Raw genomic sequence first — 21719 nt, forward strand, 5'->3', positions numbered from 1 at the left:
GCTCTATCACCCTTTCTCTTTAGAAAACCCCCAAATTTTCCCCTCATTTGTTCTGACTGAGTCTTTCTGAAGGTAACATATACCACCATGAACAGTGCCCAAATAAAATAAATCTATCAGGAGGTTACTCTCTCTCTCTCTCTCTCTCTCTCTCTCTCTCACACACACACACACACACACACACACACAAACACACACACACACACACACACACACACACACACACACACACACACACACACACACACACACACACACACACACACACACACACACACACACACACACACACACACACACACACACACACACACACACACACACACACACACACACACACACACACACACACACACACACACACACACACACACACACACACACACCTGAGGGCTTTCTGCTCTAGTAATATGCTGTTAATGTAGGTTCAGACCTGGACGCGAGCCTGTTTTTAAAACCGTTATCATGGCTCTTCCTTTTCCTGTTCCTCTCCTTTCCCATTTCCTTTTATTGTTCCTCTTCTTTTTCCTTTCCTCTCCATTATCTTTCCTTACCAAATTTCTTCTTCACTTTCCTTTTTTTTTGCTACTCTTCTTCCCTTTTCAATTTCCTAGTCTTGTTCCTATTTTCCCCCTTTCTCATCATTTCCCTTTTCCGCTTCTTCCCTTTCCCAGTCTTTTCTTGTGCACCTTCTTCCCTATTCTTATTTCCTTTTTTTGTGGCTCTGATTTTCCCATTTCCTCTTCTTACCTCATTTACTCTACTCTTTCCTTTTCTATTTATCTTCTTCCCTTTCTCATTTCCACTTATTTCCCTTCCCATCTGCTCCTTTCTTTTAAACCCTTTTTGTTAATCTTCTTTCCATTACCATTTGCTATTCCTTTAATTTCCCTTTTTTGTGCATCTTCTTCTTTCCTCCATTTCCCCTCTTCCCTTTTTCTACTGTCCCTATTTTTCCCTTCCCATTTGTTCTTCTTTCCTTTTCTTATTCATGTTGCTCTTCTTCTATTTCCCCTCATTGCACTTTTCCTTCCCATTTACTCTTGTTTTGCTTGTTTGTTCTTCTGTTCTTTCTCTTCCCTTTTCCTCATGTTCCTTTTTCTTTTCCTCTTTCCCTTTTATTCCCTCCCTAATAATCCTCAGATATAGCACACATAAGGTTTTGTTAATAATTTCACATATCAAAAAGCTGAGCCTCTTTTTATACTCTGATGCAACAGACTATTTCATCACATATTCACACAGTATTATGATAATCTAGCATTAGCAACACGCTTTTGCACAACACCGCTCATTTTTTGCTCAGATGAAGTGATTTGTGATAGCTGGGATGAGATGAGTGAGCGGCAGATACTGTACGCTTTATGTTCCGACGTGAGGTTGATTATACATCTATGCATTATTATTCATGTGTGCATGTGCACCTGTCAGCACATTGTAGGTTTCCAGCGGGTGAGATGTGTTAAAATGCTTTTTCAATGGTCATCATTGATCCCATCTGGAAAATGAGGTCACAATCTGGTACTAGATGTATGAGGGAAGATAAAACAGGGAGAGAAAAAAATCACATATGGAAATCACTCATCTTGGTTGATACAAGTGTGTGTTCTTTACATTCAGATCAAACCACCAGAGTTTACTGTCAAAATATGTTTGATGGATTTTTACTGGGTTACCTGATGAATTTACACACAGCTGTCCGTCATTCGTCATTCTGAGAGACAGCTGATAGACAAGGATTCAGACCAATCAGCAGTCAGCTTGATCACATTTAAAGGGATAGTTCACCCAAAAATGACACGTCTGTCATCATCTCACCCTTTTTCTTGTGAGGAATAAAAACTAATTTTGAATAATGCTCTTTTTAACATAAAAGTAAATTTCACACCTTTATTTCAGTCTGTTTCTCATGTAAAGCTATCATATGGCTTTAGGATACAGTGCAGATGTTACATGACTTATTTTTCATTTTGAAGAATTTAGATTTTTTTTTAGGAGAACTGTCCCTTTAAATTCTCAATCATATATTCCTTGCCTCAAATCACACATTTTCTCATTAAACAATAGTCCTTTTCTGCTTTCTTTTTTTTATATACTTCTATATTTCTTCCTTAAGACCAAAAAAATAACAACAATAATAATTATATATTTTGATAGGCTGCAAAAGTAAATGGTGTATTACAACATTTTGTTTTGGTTATCTTTGAGCATCTCTCAGTTTACACTGGTTGCTATCCAACAGGCTTTAATAGTATTCAATAATACTGATTTTATTTTTAATTTTTTATGTATTAGCAATCAAAAAGTATAACTGAGAAATGCAGACAACCGTTGTGGAAAGACGCAAAATAAAAGTGTCTCACAAAAAAACGACGACACATTCTTCAACACTCTGAAGCATCGAGGCAGCCCGGTCTGTGGTTGCAAGTCAACATTTAGGCTGCCGAACTTTCTCAGTCTGCCTTTACGGAAACAAATGATCGTGAAAGCATACCCACAATCTTTAGCTGCAATTTTTCATCAGACAGGCTCAAGTCAGTTTGTTCTGATGCATTTAAGGGTAACTGATAGGAATACTGTGTGCATGTGTGCGAGTTCCCGTGAATCATTGAAGCTTGTCTATTTGGTCACAACCCATCTTTAACACCCTGTTTTTATCAGTCAAGGAGAGGGAGGAGCAACTTTTTGCAGGGCTGGGCAACCTCGAGTGCCGCCTCCTCTCTCCCTTTTTTGAACCCTCTTATCTCCGATAAGGACAGTGTTTTAGTCTTCATTTCCAAGGACACTGTTCTTAGGTGTGGTTCGTGCCTAGCTCCTCGCTGCTGCGGTTCATGGTAGAGTCGCTCGGGGGGATGGTTTTGCTGATGCGGTCCAGAGTGTCCACGCTGGTGGAGTGTTTAGACTGAACTTTTCCGATTTCCTCCAAAGCGCTTGCCAAAGAGTCCAGATCGCCCCGCTCCTGGTGCTGAGCTTCCCACAAACTCAGAATGACAGCGGATGGGCTCGTCTGGCGCGCAAAATAACCCAGGTTTCTGTATGGAAAAAAAGGAGAAGGCAGGAAACAATATGAGATGATATAACTTTATTTAACATTATTTAAGTACATGGTGATGAGAAGTTAAATGCTAATGAAAGCGTATTTTGTAATAAAATAAATAAATAAAAAAAGTATTTTAAATATACTTTAATTGCTATCATTTTAACCTGTTTTTACTTATTCATGTGTGAATCTTAACTCTTTCCCTGCCAGTATTTTAAAAAAACGTTGCCAGCCAAAGCCAGGGTTTTTGACCATTTTCACAAAAAAATGCAATGTACAATATGTTTACAGCATTTATTAATCTAGGTTAATCTATATTTATTTCTAGATTTTTAAAAAAAGATGTATAAAATAATAGTAGTTAATGTATTATGAATGAACATTTAACAGTTGAACATTTATAAACGGACATTCACCTTTATCAATAAATTCTGAAGTAAAATAGCATTTACCAAAACGTTTCAGATATATGAATAAGCATAGTGTTTCAGTATATTTTTATTTGAAATTCTTATTGCCCTAAAAGTTTGGTTATATAAATTCATATTATTCCACTGAGACACTGAATTATTACACTCTATTGCAAGGATTCTCAGTCTGCATAACTTTCAATTTAATAATGTTATCCTGTAATGCCTGTATGCCCCAACAACATATCAAAATGGTTAAATTAGTTTATAAAAGCGAGAAGAATATTAAAGAAGTTTTGCTGGAAGAAAATCAACTCATCTTTGAGACATAATTGAATCACGGAAGAGGAAATCACAATTCTGCAGGTGTGTGTCGTAGAGAAGGAGACATAGTCCATCTTCTGCCTCAACATTTAAAGCAACTGGGTTGCATTAAAGTGCCCCATTAAGGTTTCTCGAATAATCCTGTTTATGCAGTGTGTAATATAGCTGTCTGAGAATGTAAACATTATGCAAATGTGTAAAGTCAAAAGTGCAGGATAAATAAAGTTATTGCCTTCCAAATGAAAGAATCGACTCTGAACGCCTAAACGAGTCGTCTAAAATTTGAATCTCACTGCGTTACGGTTCTACAACACTATAAAATATATTTGCATAAATTATGCAAATGTTGTACATTATCCGTTTGCAAACAACTTGACCCGCCTTCAAACACATTTTACTGATGACGACTGCTCACATCTCGAAGTTCAACGCGGGATTCGAAAAACGCTTGCTCTTGAAAAAAGGGTCAGTACCCAGTTTATTTAGACCAACTTGCTCCTCAGAATCACAACTTGTAAATATGATTCATTAATGAAGTATTTATTTTCTACTGGGTGTTTTATATTGTGTGAGTTTCCAACTTACTTTATTAACTAACTGTCTCATTAAAATGCGAATCAGCTATGGGCCATTATTACCTAAAATCAATAGTGTCTATTGATGCAGATTGTCTGTTGTTTTTACTACTTTTAGTAAAGATAAAGGATGGAGCGAGATTTGTTTTACGGTGTTACATCAGTCATTCACGTTATGAATGACTAACGTATGCGCTGTTATTGGTACAGTTCCCGCATATGCACCTGGGTTTGTTGCATAGGACATACACTTGTTACTGCTGATGGTCAGGAATTACAGTTGCAACATCTCATGATGTACCTCAAATTGAGCAGCGTATCACTGAGAAACGTCCTGTTCAAGTCATTCTTGCGATGGAGGTTCGGGTTGAATAACTAGTTCTTCCAATGTTTCATTAAGGGACTTGTGCTGGGATTGATATGGTAAAATCGGCACCATCATTACTGTCTTTGCAGTGTAAAATCGCTGAGCTTTAGGAAGCTAAAGTTTATAGTAATGGGTATATTTTGTTTCCCATGTGAGCTGAAAGTGGTAGACCAATCACAACAGACTGGGCCATCTGACCAATCAGAGCAGAGCAGGCTCAAGGAATTTAGACTGATTCATCCAATGAGTCGTTCGAGAATCATTGAAAAATGTGTAATGTGCAATGCATATTATGAGAAAATGAAGGTCAATCAAAAAAGAATATCAAATACTTGCCTACTATTTAGTACGCGGAAAAAAAAGTACTCCACGAAATTGTATGTTTGAAAAAAGCCGAAAAGATGATTTCCGGGATTCTGTAGTGCGCAATGGACACTTTACTCTCCCATGAGGCCACAGAAGAGGAATGGCAGTAAAGTGACCCAACTAACATACTTTCAAGGTAAATTAAAATTTCAAATTTGCTTTCCCATGCACTGAATAAGTCACATCAGTCAATAAAGTAAAATGTTTAAATGCAAAAAAAATGTATCATCATTCAGTGCTGATGTAGCCTGACATCATGTAGACTGAACCAGCATGATATCGCTATTCGAACAGCCTGGTCAGGTCAAAAAACATGCCATGTTGGTCTCTTCAGTAGGCTATTTAACCTCACCATTACCCAGTCCTTCAACAATATACCGCAGCGCTGATGGGGCGATGTAAACAATGTCATTCTTTTGATTTCTGTGGGTATTCAGACTCCAACAGGGGGCAGTGTTGCGCTACACCAGCTTCTGCGTCGCAGCTCTCTGGGTAATTGCCCTTTGCGCTGTTTAGACGAGCTTGCACATCCTCAGAAGGTAATTGCAGAAATCCGCTTAACAAGGAGGAGACATTCTCATTACACACTGCCTGGGGCTCTGACCAGCTAGAAAATTCCCCTAAATCCTTCTGTCCGACTCTCCCAGCCTCATTTCAAAAACAACTCTGTCTTTTATCCCTGGTGAAAATATTACAAAAGTAAACCCACATCACGAAGGAAAGTTCTATTCAACCTCCGCTGCAGTGAAGCGAATAAACATAAAACATCAAACTCAAGACCTTTTGGACATTTTGAACGCAGAGTCTGTTTTGCACAATTTTTTTTTACCATTTTTGAAATCACCATGGGAAAATGAAAGGAACGAAAGCAGGCAGCTAGTGAATTTAACTGTTAAAAAAATAGCAGGGCATGGATGTTTTTTTTAACAGAGTAAAAAGAAAGAGCACAGAAAGTAACTTCATAATGAAAAGATCTGAATGAATTATGAATGTTTAAACACATTCAGTTAGTTACATGTGAAAGCAACTAAAATTTTTAAATTGATTGTTCACTCAAAAATTTAAATGTATTTATCCACAGCATATTGTTATTTCTTTCTTCAATGAAACAAAAATTCTAAGCTGATCTGGTGCTTTATATATACAGGTCCTTCTCAAAAAATTAGCATATGTGATAAAAATTCATTATTTTCCGTAATGTAATGATAAAAATTAAACTTTCATATATTTTAGATTCATTGCACACCAACTGAAATATTTCAGGTCTTTTATTGTTTTAATACTGATGATTTTGGCATACAGCTCATGAAAACCCAAAATTCCTATCTCAAAAAATTAGCATAAAAGAAAAGTGTTTTTAATACAAAAAAAGTCAACCTTCAAATATGTTCAGTTATGCACTCAATACTTGGTCAGGAATCCATTTGCAGAAATGACTGCTTCAATGAGGCGTGGCATGGAGGCGATCAGCCTGTGGCACTGCTGAGGTGTTATGGAGGCCCAGGATGCTACGATAGCGGCCTTAAGCTCATCCAGAGTGTTGGGTCTTGCGTCTCTCAACTTTCTCTTCACAATATCCCACAGATTCTCTATGGGGTTCAGGTCAGGAGGCCAATTGAGCACTACTGAGTAATACTATGGTTAGTAAACCATTTACCAGTGGTTTTGGCACTCCATAAAGCTTTTCAGGAGATGGAAGCATGAAGTGCTCCAAAATCTCCTGATAGCTAAGCTGCATTGACCCTGCCCTTGATAAAACACAGTGGACCAACACCAGCAGCTGACATGGCACCCCAGACCATCACTGACTGACACTGGACTTCAGGCATTTTAGCATTTCCTTTTCCCCAGTCTTCCTCCAGACTCTGGCACCTTGATTTCTGAATAACATGCAAAATTTGCTTTCATCCGAAAAAAGTACTTTGGACCACTGAGCAACAGTCCAGTGCTGCTTCTCGGTAGCCCAAAGTGGTTTGACCTGGGGAATGCGGCACCTGTAGCCCATTTCCTGCACACGCCTGTGCACAGTGGCTCTGGATGTTTCTACTCCAGACTCAGTCCACTGCTTCCGCAGGTCCCCCAAGGTCTGGAATCGGTCCTTCTCCAAAATCTTCCTCAGGGTCCGGTCACCTCTTCCGCTGAGGTGCCTTGTTAAAGCACTCTGGGAACAGCCTATTCGTTCAGAAATGTCTTTCTGTGTCTTACCCTCTCGCTTGAGGGTGTCAATGATGGCCTTCTGGACAGCAGTCAGGTCGGCAGTCTTACCCATGATTGCGGTTTTGAGAAATGAACCAGGCTGGGAGTTTTTAAAGCCTCAGGAATCTTTTGCAAGTGTTTAGAGTTAATTAGTTGATTCAGATGATTAGGTTAATAGCTCGTTTAGAGAACCTTTTCATGATATGCAAATTGTTTGTGATTTTGAGGAATTTTGGGTTTTCAAGAGCTATATGGCAAAATCATCCGTATTAAAACAATAAAAGACCTGAAATATTTCAGTTGGTGTGTAATGAATCTAAAATATATGAAAGTAAAAATTGTATCATTACATTATGGAAAATAATGAACTTTTATCACATATGCTAATTTTTTGAGAAAGACCTGTATGTGTGTTCATTTGGACCTTGTAACCTTGTATTCATTAAAGAATCCTGTCCTGGTTTCTTATATATATATATATATATATAAGAAACCAGGACAGGATTCTTTAATGAATACAAGGTTACAAATGAACAGCAAATTGATTTTTGTAACAATATAAAAGTCTTTACTTTAACATTATGCAAGTATAATTAATCTCTTTTAAATGACAATATTCAATATAGTCATTACAATTTATGTATTTTGAAGCCATACACTAATTTTGTGTGAAAGTTGTTATTCACTAAATATATAAACCTTCACCATATCCCACAGCTACACTGCAAAAAATGCATTTCTTAGTATTAGTATTTTTGTCTTGTTTGTAGTCAAAATATCTAAACATTCTTACATTAAAAAAAATTACTAAAAAAGTAAAAATGATTGTCTTGTTTTGGGAAAAAATAACTCAAAATTAAGAAAGTTTTGGCTTAAAATAAGCAAAATAATCTTGTTTTCTGTTTGAATTAAAATTATTTTGCTTACCCCACTGGCACATTATTTTGCTTATTCTAAGCAAAATCTCTCTTAATTTTGAGTTAATTTCTCCCAAAACAAGCCAATAACTTTGTTTGTCTAGTAAATACTTCTTGTTTTAAGAATTTTTAGATGTTTGAACTAGAAACAAGACAAAAACACTAAATAAGAAGAGCATTTTTTGCAGTGTATTCAAATATGGCATGCAACTGGTGACAGAATGAACAACTGATGACAGAATTTAAATATTAGATTGAACTGTTTCTTTAAAGGTATGCTTATCTGTGTCAATGTTTTATCATTGATATGAGGTATGTTTTCCTGATATGAGGTATGTTTTCCTGGAACTGGGGCTTGCAAGATTCATGAGTTCGATCTCATTATAGCACCACAGAAACTGCCTGTGGCTCTGCCGATGGTTAATGTGGCCATGTGCTAAAGGAACATGGAGCAAATTAGATGTTTGGGATTCCATATGTTGAGGCCCAGTTTTGTTTGTATTTGAGCATGTCTGTCACCGTCCGTATGTGTGCTTATGGACAATGCATGTCCATGTTGATCTGCTGTGTATTTTTGCATTAATTTCGCACCTGTCTATATGCAGTTTCTGCGCTAAGAGCTGCCAGTCCTTGCCCTTGGCATTCGCCGTGTCGAAGGTTGCACAGATTCGCTGGCGAATGGACAGGGGGATTCTGAAGGCCCTGGACCCCGTCTGGGAGGTGATGGTACAGTCTGATTGTGTGAAGAATGGCACTGTGTCTTTTTCACTCTGGAGGAAATAAGTATTGCAGTGACACATTATAGTTCACAGAAGGGTTCAATTGGGTTAGAACAATCTGGAACAGCATTACAGCACATTTTGATTCAACAATTTTTTTTTTTAATGTTTTTGTTTTTTGTGTTAAAAACAGCAATAACATCACTGAATCATCACGTACAATATAGGTATTAGTGACGTTAATTAATCTCTATTAAAGGGATACATCACCGCTTTTTCATATTAAACTATGTTTTTCAACTTGTCCGTTCAACTATTCGTGTAACTGTATTTAAATAGGGAAATCGTAGAGGTGTTTGGTCGCTTCTAACTTGATCTCTGTTTGGTACCATAGTGAATGAACTGGGCTTAGTGGGCGATTAAGTGCACGCACTCAGATGCGAGAGGTATGTATCAACTTGTTTTAGTTAAGGGAATAACATAGTTTAATATGAAAAAGCGGTGAAGTATACATTTCATATAATTTTTGGTTGATAAAAAACAAGATATTTGTATTATAAATATTATGTTTTTTGGCATCAGAAACTCCAGATTTTGGATTTCACCCGCTTCAAAAGGTCCACTATACACACACACACACACACACACACACACACACACACACACACACACACACACACACACACACACACACACACACACACACACACACACCTAAAGGATTATTAGGAACACCTGTTCAATTTCTCATTAATGCAATTATCTAATCAACCAATCACACTGCTTCAATGCAACGTTGCTTCAATGCATTTAGGGGTGTGGTCCTGGTCAAGACAATCTTCTGAACTCCAAACTGAATGTCAGAATGAGAAAAAAGGTGATTTAAGCGATTTTGAGCGTGGCATGGTTGCTGGTGCCAGAAGGGCCGGTTTGAGTATTTCACAATCTGCTCAGTTACTGGGATTTTCACACACAACCATTTCTAGGGTTTACAAAGAATGGTGTGAAAAGGGAAAAACATCCAGTATGCGGCAGTCCTGTGGGCGAAAATGCCTTGTTGATGCTAGAGGTCAGAGGAGAATGGGCCGACTGATTCAACCTGATAGAAGAGCAACTTTGACTGAAATACTCACTCGTTACAACCGAGGTATGCAGCAAAGCATTTGTGAAGACACAACACGCACAACCTTGAGGCGGATGGGCTACAACAGCAGAAGACCCCACCGGGTGCCACTCATATCCACTACAAATAGGAAAAAGAGGCTACAATTTGCACGAGCTCACCAAAATTGGACAGTTAAAGACTGGAAAAATGTTGCCTGGTCTGATGAGTCTCGATTTCTTATGAGACATTCAGATGGTAGAGTCAGTTGTTACCACTGTTGTTACCACTGTGCAGGCTAGTGGTGGTGGTGGTGTAATGGTGTGGGGGATGTTTTCTTGGCACACTTTAGGCCCCTTAGTGCCAATTGGGCATTGTTTAAATGCCACGGCCTACCTGAGCATAGTTTCTGACCATGCCCATCCCTTTATGAACACCATGTAACCATCCTCTGATGGCTAATTCCAGCAGGATAATGCACCATGTCACAAAACTTGAATAATTTCAAATTGGTTTCTTGAACATGACAATAAGTTCACTGTACTAAAATGGCCCCCACAGTCACCAGATCTCAACCCAATAGAGCATCTTTGGGATGTGGTGGAACGGGAGCTTCGTGCCCTGGATGTGCATCCCACAAAACTCCATCAAATTTAAGATCCTATCAATATGGGCGAACATTTCTAAAGAATACTTTCAGCACCTTGTTGAATCAACGCCACATAGAATTAAGGCAGTTCTGAAGGCGAAAGGGGGTCAAACACAGTATTAGTATGGTGTTCCTAATAATCCTTTAGGTGAGTGTATATATGAAATGGACCATTCACATTCCAAACACAAGACTATATGTTAAGGCCAGTTCACACCAAGAATGATAACTATATAAGATATTGTCACCTTGATTTTGCCAAGGAAGACATGATCCTGTATCTATTTTGTTGACCCTGGAACAACATTCTTGTCCGAAAATGTAGTCCTAACCCCATCCCTACCCCTACCCCCAAACGTACCCCAAACCATAAATTATCCCTAAAATCAGAGGGAAATGATGGTTGAATAACACTAATGTAGAAGCATCAAAACCTGGTTGTAAGCCTTAACTTGACATAAACTGTAAACTTGTCCCTCAAATCTGATTTGGTTGTTTGGAATGTTGTAAATGGACTGGTAAATGGACTGCATTTATATAGCGCTTTTATCCAAAGCGCTTTACATTTTTGCCTCACATTCACCCATTCATACACCGACGGCGATGTCAGCCATGTAAGGCGCCATCCAGCTCGTCGGGAGCAGCTGGGGTTAGGTGTCTTGCTCATGGACACTTCGACACTTGGTCAGGTGGAACCGGGGATTGAACCACCAACCTTCTGGTTTGTAGACAACCTACATGAACCACTGAGCCACTGCCGCCTCAGGACAGGACCAGTGTGGCTTTGACTCTTCCCGAAGCCAATTGTTTGTCTTTAATTTAATTTAATTTGTTGTTCCAGGATCAACAATGTAGTGGATGATATCATCCTGTTTAGTCTATGTGTGTTTGTGTGCCACTTTAAATGCTCAAGCTTGTTACAGCAGGATGGATTCTGATTGGCTGTCAATATTTTTATCGATCCTCAGCTGGATAAAATAGTTCTGAAAGTGATTCCAATTATACAGTTTCTCTGTGTCGTTATCGTTATAGCTGTGGTGTGTGTGTGTTTTTTTAGAACTATATCTTTATAGATATCGTCCTTGGTGTGAACAGGCTTTTAATCTATTGCGCTTGGTCAATATTATTATAATTTTTCATCATTTTAATATATTGTCTTCCAAACCTCAGCAATGGTGGTGTAGACCTGTAGGATCTGCTCATGACCTTTGACCTGCCGAACACTGATCTTACAGGAGAGCTGATTGGCTGCTGGACTGTAGCGCTCCAGAGAAAAGGCACACTGCAGAGGAGACTGGCTACTGCACCACACCTGAGAGAAGGAGAATTCCTGCACCAAAAGAGGAAGGAGGTGGAAAGAGTAAATATTTCATTACGAACCCATAGGAAGTATATGTGCCTGCCTCCTCTCCTCTCCTCTCCTCTCCTCTCCTCTCCTCTCCTCTCCTCTCCTCTCCTCTCCTCTCCTCTCCTCTCCTCTCCTCTCCTCTCCTCTCCTCTCCTCTCCTCTCCTCTCCTCTCCTCTCCTCTCCTCTCCTCCTTGTTGTTATTCTGCTGTTAGAGCCGCTGAAGCTAATTTACTTAGTGTCATGTCACTGACGGCCCTGCCAGAACACAGCCTAGTATGACAAAACAGGGCTTGCTATGGGTATGATTTGGATAAAAATGTGCCTGCGGTCACAAAGCTTTAGGAAGAAAGGAACGGTGGGTAAACAGCACTGAGAAAAACACACTCTTGAGAATGTGTCATCCAAAAATGGAAACAATTTGACAAAATAATACAAATATGGACAAATAGCTCTGCTGGTGTAGCAAATAAAACTAGAGAGAGAGAGCGTGTTCAACCTGACACCTTGATACTAATGCTATGTGGTTGTTCTAGCTATGTGGCTGTTGCTACGGTCCAAGTAAAAATAAGCTCTATGACGGGCTTCATCAATATAAGTGTTTTACTGTCTGGTAAGCAAAAATTGCATATTAAAGCATCTGAGCACACCTCTGCTCAACAAGCTGCATGATTTGAAGTATTAAAGAGTTAGTTCATGCAAAAATGAAAATACTGTCATTAAATGCTCACCCTCATGTCGTTCCAAACCCGTAAGACCTTTGTTCATTTTTGGAACACGAAGATATTTTTGATGAAATCCGAGAGCTCTCTGACCTCTCCATAGACAGCATATTAATGAACACTTTCAAGGCCCAAAAAGGTAGTAACGACATTGTTAAAATTGTTCATGTGACAACAGTTCTTCATCCTTAATTTTATGAAATGTCGAGACTACTTTTTGTGCACAAAAACAAACAAAAATAACAACTTTATTCAACAGTTTCTTCTAGCCTGTGTCAGACTCTTAAGGCAGATACATATGGAAGCCCATTTCCGCCACTAAAAAAATTAAATAGAAACAGTAGTTGCGACTTTCTTTCTCACAATTGCGAGTTATAAAGTCAGAATTCTGATTTTTTTTCCTCAGTAGGAATTCTGACTATATCACGCAATTGCGAGTTTATATCTCAGAATTCTGACTTAACATCACAGAATTGTTCCTTTATAACTCGCAATTGTGAGAAAAAAAGTTGCAATTAATCTTTTTATTTTTTTTATTTAGTGGCGTAAACGGCTTCCATAGATACATACTCCGCAAGAACAGAGGAAATAGTTCTTGCTCCCAGTGATGCGAGAACAAAATGACGTCATTTTGTTCTCGCAGCTTGTTCTAGAAACATCATCTAAGCAGAACTTTCTTTTTTGTGGGTTTCCGAGAAATATTATTTGATTGGTCAGAAATGTTCAGTGGGCGGGGTTAATGAAGAGAAACGGACATGTTTGGCACCTGCTTTACTCGTGAAGTATGGAATGTCCTGACCAGAACAAACTTTGTTCTTGCCATCTCGTGAAAACGAAAACATTTCTTTGTTCTTGTGGAATATGTACCAAGCTTTACGCTGTTGACGCAGTGTAAACAGTGCAGCGTTTCCTAATCTGTGGCAGAACGACTCATTATAAAATTATGGTTGAACCACTGTAGTCATATTAGACTATTTTATACATTGTAGAATATTTTAACAATGTCTTTACTACCTTTCTGGGCTTTGAAAGTGTTCATTAAAGCTACACTGTGTGATATTTTCCCCCATCTAGTGGTGAAACAGTATATGACCATCCAGTGTATAATAGTTTCTGTTCCTCTCAATTTCGATTTCGTTTCAACTCCTACGGTGGCCGATTTATGGCTTCCAGTTCGACCTCTTCGGTGAGTGTTGCAAGTGATGAGGTTACTTTTGAAAACTATTATAATTTGCAGTTATTTAATTTGCCAAATGATCTATGATCAAATTAATATATGTAAAATGAATAATAGTTTTACGTTTTCGTTATTTTTTACCATTTCATTGCTAACATCAGCTATCAGGTTCCAGACGAATGCAAGCTATTCTTAGTAAAGGAACTTTTTTTATCAGTGCTATCGTTATTCTTTATATTATATGACATCACTAGCATAAGGCAAACAAATTATAATGCAATTCAAATATAAATCTCATGTTATCCGTCATAGAACACGGATTTATGTTATAAGGTAAACAATACTTTTTCATCATTGACGCGAGGAAAACTATCCTAGACGTCGTTCTAGTGTTATGCTCAGCACACCATGATATAATTAGCCAAGCAACAATAAAACTTCCAATATACACAAATAGGCTGAATTAATATTACCTGTCGAGAAGAAAGCAGGCAACGTCGGCGTTCTTTTTAAAATCGTTGCTCCTCATGAGCTCTTTCCATTTTGGAAAGGCCACTCCAATATTTACTTTTGTCTTGTTGATATGCCCGTTGCGTTGCCGTCTTAATTCTTTTCCGCTTCCTTGGCGACTCTGATACATATCCCGCAATGTTACTAGGTCCCCGACCCGGGTCGAATTCGGTAATCAATTCCGGGACGTGGTTGCTTTCACACAGAAGGCGACCCGGCAATGTTCCGGGAATATTGCGGGTCCGACGTGCATTTAGAAAGGGGCTTAAGAGTGATCCTCCATCATCATATAGCAGCCTCAAGCAATCCTCCTCTTCACATGCGACACGGTGCCATCGAGTGTAAAAACGCGAAAAGCGAAGCTTGAATTTACGGGTATGTCCCTCTTTGGCAAATGTACTTTCAAGATGGAGGAGCAACATGGCGACCGCCATCCGAACCCCTAACACTTATGCATTTTCAATGGTATATTATACAATTACGAGAATGCATTAATACTTTAAAGAAGTAAATATACATTAATGAGCACATATATTTTTGAAAGAACTAAGTGATTTTAGCTAAGAATAAACTAAAAAAGTTACACAGTGTAGCTTTAAACAGCCGTCGATGGAGCAGTCAGAGAACTCTCGGATTTCACCAGAAATATCTGAATTCGTGTTCTGAACGAAGGTTTTACGGCTTTAGAACGACATGAAGGTGAGTATTTAATGACAGAATTTAAATTTTTTGTGAACTTAACCCTTTAAGGATAACACTTTATTTTGAAAGTGCACTTTAGACATGCATCTAACTATGAGTAACTTTGCAGCTAACCCAACTAACAATCATAACAAGTAGGCTATTAGAAGACTATCTGCTTAAACACTTTATTTTGATGGTTCCCCAACAGACATTTTACTGACTTTAAGTATATATTTTCAAGTACATGTTTTATCCTACTAACCCTAACCTAATAATCTACTAATACTCTAATGAGAGTTAGTAGACATGTAGCTGCAAAGTTACTGATAGTTAGTAGAATGTCTAAAGTGGATCTAAATAAAGTCTAATAAAGTTGTAATATTTAGGATTAGGGGCTTTGTAAAACAAGTAATATAACACAGTTGTGCCATTAGTTAAAAAAAAAACACAAATTTGACTGACACTTTCCTGTCAAAACATACAAGGTGAAAAAAACATCCTTATCTCCAGGTAAAAGACACCGGATTCCTACCATGGCCTCTGGCTAAACTACATTAAACAGAGCTGTATTAATATTCATATGACCAGTCACATGAACATCGGAATTTGACATCTCATTAATATTCAGCCTCATATGCATATTAACAAAACTCATGCATATTCATACGAGGCTGGCATCCATATTTATGAGGACAGCACCTGGCAGGTGGTAAAAGGTTTGATGCTCCAAAGGAACTGGGGGATGTCCTGGATGGAGACCTGCAGACTGAAAGAATTCGCTCTGAAGAGCAGGGTCTTGGGTTCCTCCAGGAGGCGCCCTCCTCGCCCCCGCTCCACGGATACCACCTCCTGCGAGGAAGAGTAAATAAATACAGATATAAACGCTCATGCATAAACACGCCCTGACACATACAATACCCTACACCAGGAACAAAACTCTACTGTCTGCTCATGTTTAAATTATTCAGCTGAAAAAACAGCCCTCCCACGTTAGCTATTTCCTGGTTCTAGCGGCACCTTTAATCTTCATAACTGGGGATGATGAAGCGAAAAGTGATTAAAAACCTGCATCTAATGCGTGGCTGACGTTTCCAACCCCTAGACCAATAAACAGGTCGAAGAAATGCCTGCATTGCATTTTTCATCAACAAGGATGGAATAACAATAACACCCTGGGTCTAAAAAAAAAAAAAAAAAGGCAACACAACAACTAATAAATCTAAAGGTACAATGCCTTCAATTACCAGCACGGTCGAATACAATGAACGTCGCCTACCTTTCCTTTTTGCACAAATGCAACATGCACACAAAATGGCATGCAGAACAGGAGCGAGAGACACTGGATGGATGGAATCGGCATTGATGAAAGGCACGGGTGATTTTGTGCTCTTTGCATCTGTTCTGTGGGTATTGTTGACAATGGCTCAGTAGCATTAAAAGCATTAGGTCTCTCTCTCTCGCATTCTCTCTCTCTCTGTCACAAAAGACAGGAAAATAGTCTCTCGCTGTGATGGCTGCTGATCGATCCTGGCCTGAATTTGTTCAGGGGGGAATTCATTTGCCGTTTTGTGAAATTCAAACAACACTGACAACAAAAGAATACAAAAGAAGAGAAAAAAACGTGAGGTGAACGGCTGGATAAACAAAGTGGAAGGGTGCTTTGGTGTGGAGAAATACAATCTTTGACCATTCACTCGTGAGTGTGTCCTGTTTGGAAAGAAGACTTCACAGAGCACACAGACGCATACCTGTACACACACACACACACACACACACACACACACACACACACACACACACACACACACACACACACACACACACACACACACACACACACATATGTTAGGTTTTTGTGAATTGTGGGGACTTTCCATAAGCGTAATGGATTTTATACTGTACAAACTGTACATTTTATCCCCCTACATGCCCCTGCCCCTAAACCTACCCATCAGAGGAAACATTCTGCATTTTTACATTTTCAAAAAAACATAATTTAGTATGTTTATGAATCCATTTACATTGTGGGGACCGCTGGCTGGATGATGTAGGTGATCTCTGGTTTATATTACATATAAACGAGTACACACACACACACACACACACACACACACACACACACACACACACACACACACACACACACACACACACACACACACACACACACACACACACACACACGTTTGGTTTACTATCTTTGTGGGGACTCTCCATAGACATAATGGTTTTTATAATGTACAAACTGTATTATTCTGTTCCCTTACATTAACCTACCCATCACAGAAAACTTTCTGCATTTTTACATTCTCAAAAAAACATCACTTAGTGTAAGTTATAAGCTGTTTTCCTCATGGGGACCAAAAAATTATTGCGCATATTGCCATTTTTGTGGGGACATTTATTCCCCTTAAAGTAAGGTTTACAAGGACCACAAACTCGCACACACGCATTCACATTAGGTTTTCATGTTTTATGGGGACAGTCCATGCCTTTTATTGTTTTTAAATTGAGCTATATTGAATCTTTACACTTTACCTAACCCTCATTTTTGTTTGAGAGATTATTCGGGTCATTGTACAAGATACATTGGTGTCCTTTGTATACACTACCGTTCAAACATTTGGGGTTGTTACATTTTGGGTGTTCTGTTTTAAAAAATAAAAATAATAGTTTTCAAGGATGCATTAAATTGATCAAAAGGCCATAAAGGTTGCTTTCACACTTGGTCTGGACAAAAAAATAAATTTAGTCCTTAACGTTCCTTTTAAACACTGAAACAAAAATTTAACCAAAAGACAGAACTTGTCAATCATCTGCTCGCTTGTCAAACAATGCTGTGCGCTGGGCTAAATGTGCTTACATATGATGGTATATGATGGAGCTGACAACTCGTGAAGATATAAAATGTGTAAAAGAGTCAAAACAGCAGCAGGAACCACTCACTCTCTCTCTCTCTCTCTCTCTCTCTCTCTCTCTCTCTCTCTCTCTCTCTCTCTCTCTCTCTCTCTCTCTCACACACACACACACACACACACACACACACACACACACACACACACACACACACACACACACACACACACACACACACAAATGAAGATCTGCTGTGGCAAGACACAGTTCTGATTCCTGTACTGAACTGTGATGTCCTTAGGGCCCTGTTCACACTTATTCAAAAGAACCAAAGTAACAGAACAATAGCACCAAGTGTGAAAACACCCTAAAACTACATTGTTAGAAAATATCTATATTTAAAATAAATGCTGTTCTTTTGAGCCTTCTATTGATGCTGTATTTTTGATCAAATAAATGCAGCTTTGGTGAGCAAAAGAGCCTTTCAAAAAAACATTAAAACTTAGCAATGTTTAGTGATAGAGTAATTGTAACTAACTTCTAGAATAACAATTAATAGTTGTTTCCAATTTTTACTATATGTTAATATAGACATTTTTCTAGACACTTCAACAACAAACAATATTTTCTTATTTTAGTTTTGTCACAAAATATAGGCCTGTCCTCGTATATTTGTTTCCAAAATCTTCCTGCAAATGCAAAATTATGAAATATGCACAACAAACCAAAATATACAGCATACAGGTAAATGGTAGCATATAGCATTTATCTATTTATATTTTTAGGTTTTAGCTGACATTGTATTATATTAAAAAAAAACATATGTTTACAGGTGTGTCAACTGTTTTACTATCATATAAAAAATCCATAAAACAAAGGAATTTATTCCTATTCTCCGGAGGTCGCATTTCTTGGCCGCATTTCAATGTGTCATTGAGGATGCCTCATTTTGGAAAAGTAACAGTTACATTATTGTAACAAAAAATCACAATGATGTATGCTTCAGGGGGAATAACAGTTTTACAATGCTCACTTTTCTGAAAGTAGACATCCGCGATGTATGCGGCTGGCAAATGTGCAAATGTGACATACCGAGGGTGCAGCCTTTGAAACAAGACAGCAAAAGTCTCTACTTGCTCATTTTATTTTATGTTTTGAAATATCTGTCTGTAAAAATGATCTTAAAATGTCAATCCTGTAACAATAATTCTTTATGGTACGCAACTGACAACTGAAAACTGTAGAAAGGAGGATCTTTCACAGCCCTTAACACAGAGCTTGTCAAGTCAAACTAAACTGTAAAACCTTCAACCCTGGAACCGTTAATGAAGGCATAATAATATCACAACATATATTGAAGTTTATTTATTTAGCTTGAGCGTAAACACACTGTGGAATTCAGTACTTTGTGTGTGTGTGAGAGAGAGAGTTTGTGTGAGAGAGGGCGAAAAATAGAACAACTAATCCAGTTTGTGTATGTCTTGAGGCTTCAATACCACACAAAGACATCTCCACATCTCCGTAACCGAGAAGAAAAGATCCATGCGAGACATTAAATATAAATGACATATTATGCTTTCTTCATAAGGTGCAGAGATCGTAAGATCTGCGTGCGTGCAGAACAAAGACTTCTCTGAAGCTTTGTCCACTCAGCTAGACGTTACGCCTAACAGAATGTAAATCACTTTTAATTTGCGCTCTGAAAATATTCAGTCACGTAGTGAACGCATGAAGCATGAGAGTGGCTCACCGTGTCTTTGTAATTTAAGAAGCCATTCTATCAGTTAGTAGGAGATGTGTGTGTATGAGAGAGACTGAGAGATTGGTCCAGCTGACTTTCAGTGGAGCGTAAAACCAGAGTACCCACAGGGCATGACGGCTAGCCATAACATGCTGCCCCATGAATGCAAATATCCCATAAGCTGTGGTTTTCCATCTAATGTCATATGCAGTATGAAGGGGATATGCATCATGACATATAAAGGCCCACTGAAGTGCTTTGGAACGCGTCGCATTATTCAATGTATTGACGTAATTTCCCCTTAAACGGGTTTAGCTGTTAGCAGCTCCTCCCCTTTTTTGAAACAGCCAATAGCGTTTTGTTAATAATATCACAGTTTGACTAGAGCCTTTCTGTTTGGTAAAGCCAGTTTCCTCTAACACTGTTTATCATCATAATCTCCTCTATATCACTTTGAAATACAGCATTCTGTGCAGAATTCAAATTGGTCCGATATGTTTTGTTGTCTGCGCTGACTCGCGCATATGAACTGCGCTGCGCTCTTGTGTCTGTAGTCTAACTTTAGACCAGAACCGTTGGTGTGTGTGTGTGTGTTCTGCTGCGGTGCGTGAACCTAACGTTAAAACAGACTTAATTCGCCTCAACTGAAAGCATATTTACACTTTCCTATCGCATATATAGTGCACTATGTGCCTTTCACCATGTAGAAATTAGTAAATATGTGAACAACTGATCGATATCAGCCGCAGCTTCAGCAGTGTAGGGGGCGGGCTTTAGATTCTAGTGAGCATTTTGATTGGACTGAAGATTTGATGAGAAGGTGAAGTCTGCGATGACGTCATAAAAATCTGTAATCCGTTTTTAACGGTTGACTAAGTGAGAGACTAAGTTTTGAATGATTACATCTCCTAAATGCAAATTTTGTCATTGTTTTGGATCACACCAGCTTATTCATAACTTTAAGTCATACTGAAAGCTAAGAAACTTCAATTTTGATTTCAGTGGATCTTTAAGAAGCCTTCATTTGTGAACGCCTGAAACCGCACCCAGCGGAAAGACCCATTTTGACCAGCATGAATTTACATGCAGGTTTAAATGAACTGTAATCTTTAAGCCCAAAGTGTACTTCTATACTTGTATACAGGGGCAGACTGGGGCAAAACAAGTGGCCCTGGACTTTCAAAGCGGCCTATAACAACCGGTCCGCAACACGTCAAGTGAAGTCACCTACATTTATATGGTGCTTTTTACAACACAGATTGCGTCAAAGCAGCTTTACAGTGATAGTAATTAATTTTGCTTTTGAAGAAAAGCGTTTCATCTCACCATAGACACACCAGCTCATTTTGCACAGAGCAATTTTAAACACCACTTACTAACATAAAAAAATAGATGCTATTTATAAAGAAATATAAATGGTATTATTAATTGAAATGCTTATCATTAACATTAATGGAAGACTGGCACACTTTTTAAGTTTATTTCTTGGTGCACTTTTTTTTTTTTTTTTTTTTTTTACACATTTCACATTTTTTTTCAATACAGTGAAGTTTAATATCACTAAAGTTCAGTACCTACCATAAAATCAGTCCATATAAAGCAATGCTATGGTCTAAAAGTTGAAGAATGTAGACTTTGTGTGTATTTTATGGTGGCTTTTTAGTGGTTATTTGTCCTTTCAGGAGCTTGATTTCTGTAATTTTAGAGAATCATTCAAGTGCCGCGCTGCTCGGTTTCTGTGGACAATAAATCCCGCCTCCTTCGATTTGATTGGATATCTCAAATATTTTGACATTGACGAGCGCTTTCACACCACTGAGACTGATCCGGCAGAATATAGTTTTTCCCTCAATTGGGCCACACGGGCCATTAGTCAAGGCCGACAAAAGGATATATACTAGGCTACGTAAATGTACTATTATTCATTCTTCATATATATTTACGTTGCAACGGGCAGGCCTACTTTGTCCAACGGCCCACTTGGAAACCTCCAGGTGCTCCCGATGGCCACTCCGCCC

General features: G+C 38.5%; 1 protein-coding gene and 1 long non-coding RNA gene across 2 annotated transcripts in view; both read right to left on the reverse strand.

Annotated features, from left to right (window-relative positions):
- Positions 1-21719, reverse strand: part of LOC137046659 (uncharacterized) — a 541808-nt gene that overhangs the window by 126736 nt on the left and 393353 nt on the right. The gene's annotated exons all lie outside the window — the stretch shown is intronic.
- The window catches only part of unc5da (unc-5 netrin receptor Da), a 293559-nt gene continuing 273488 nt past the window's right edge, over positions 1649-21719 (reverse strand). Inside the window, exons 14-17 of the mRNA XM_067423231.1 lie at positions 15804-15953; positions 11831-11995; positions 8787-8965; positions 1649-3032 (exon numbers count right to left, since the gene is read on the reverse strand). Of these exons, the coding sequence (XP_067279332.1) occupies positions 2792-3032; positions 8787-8965; positions 11831-11995; positions 15804-15953 (735 nt within the window). The 3' untranslated portion in view covers positions 1649-2791. The remainder of the gene's footprint in view (positions 3033-8786; positions 8966-11830; positions 11996-15803; positions 15954-21719) is intronic.

This window comes from Pseudorasbora parva, chromosome 18 (genome assembly GCF_024679245.1).
Source record: "Pseudorasbora parva isolate DD20220531a chromosome 18, ASM2467924v1, whole genome shotgun sequence".
Classification (NCBI taxonomy): Eukaryota; Metazoa; Chordata; class Actinopteri; order Cypriniformes; family Gobionidae; genus Pseudorasbora; species Pseudorasbora parva.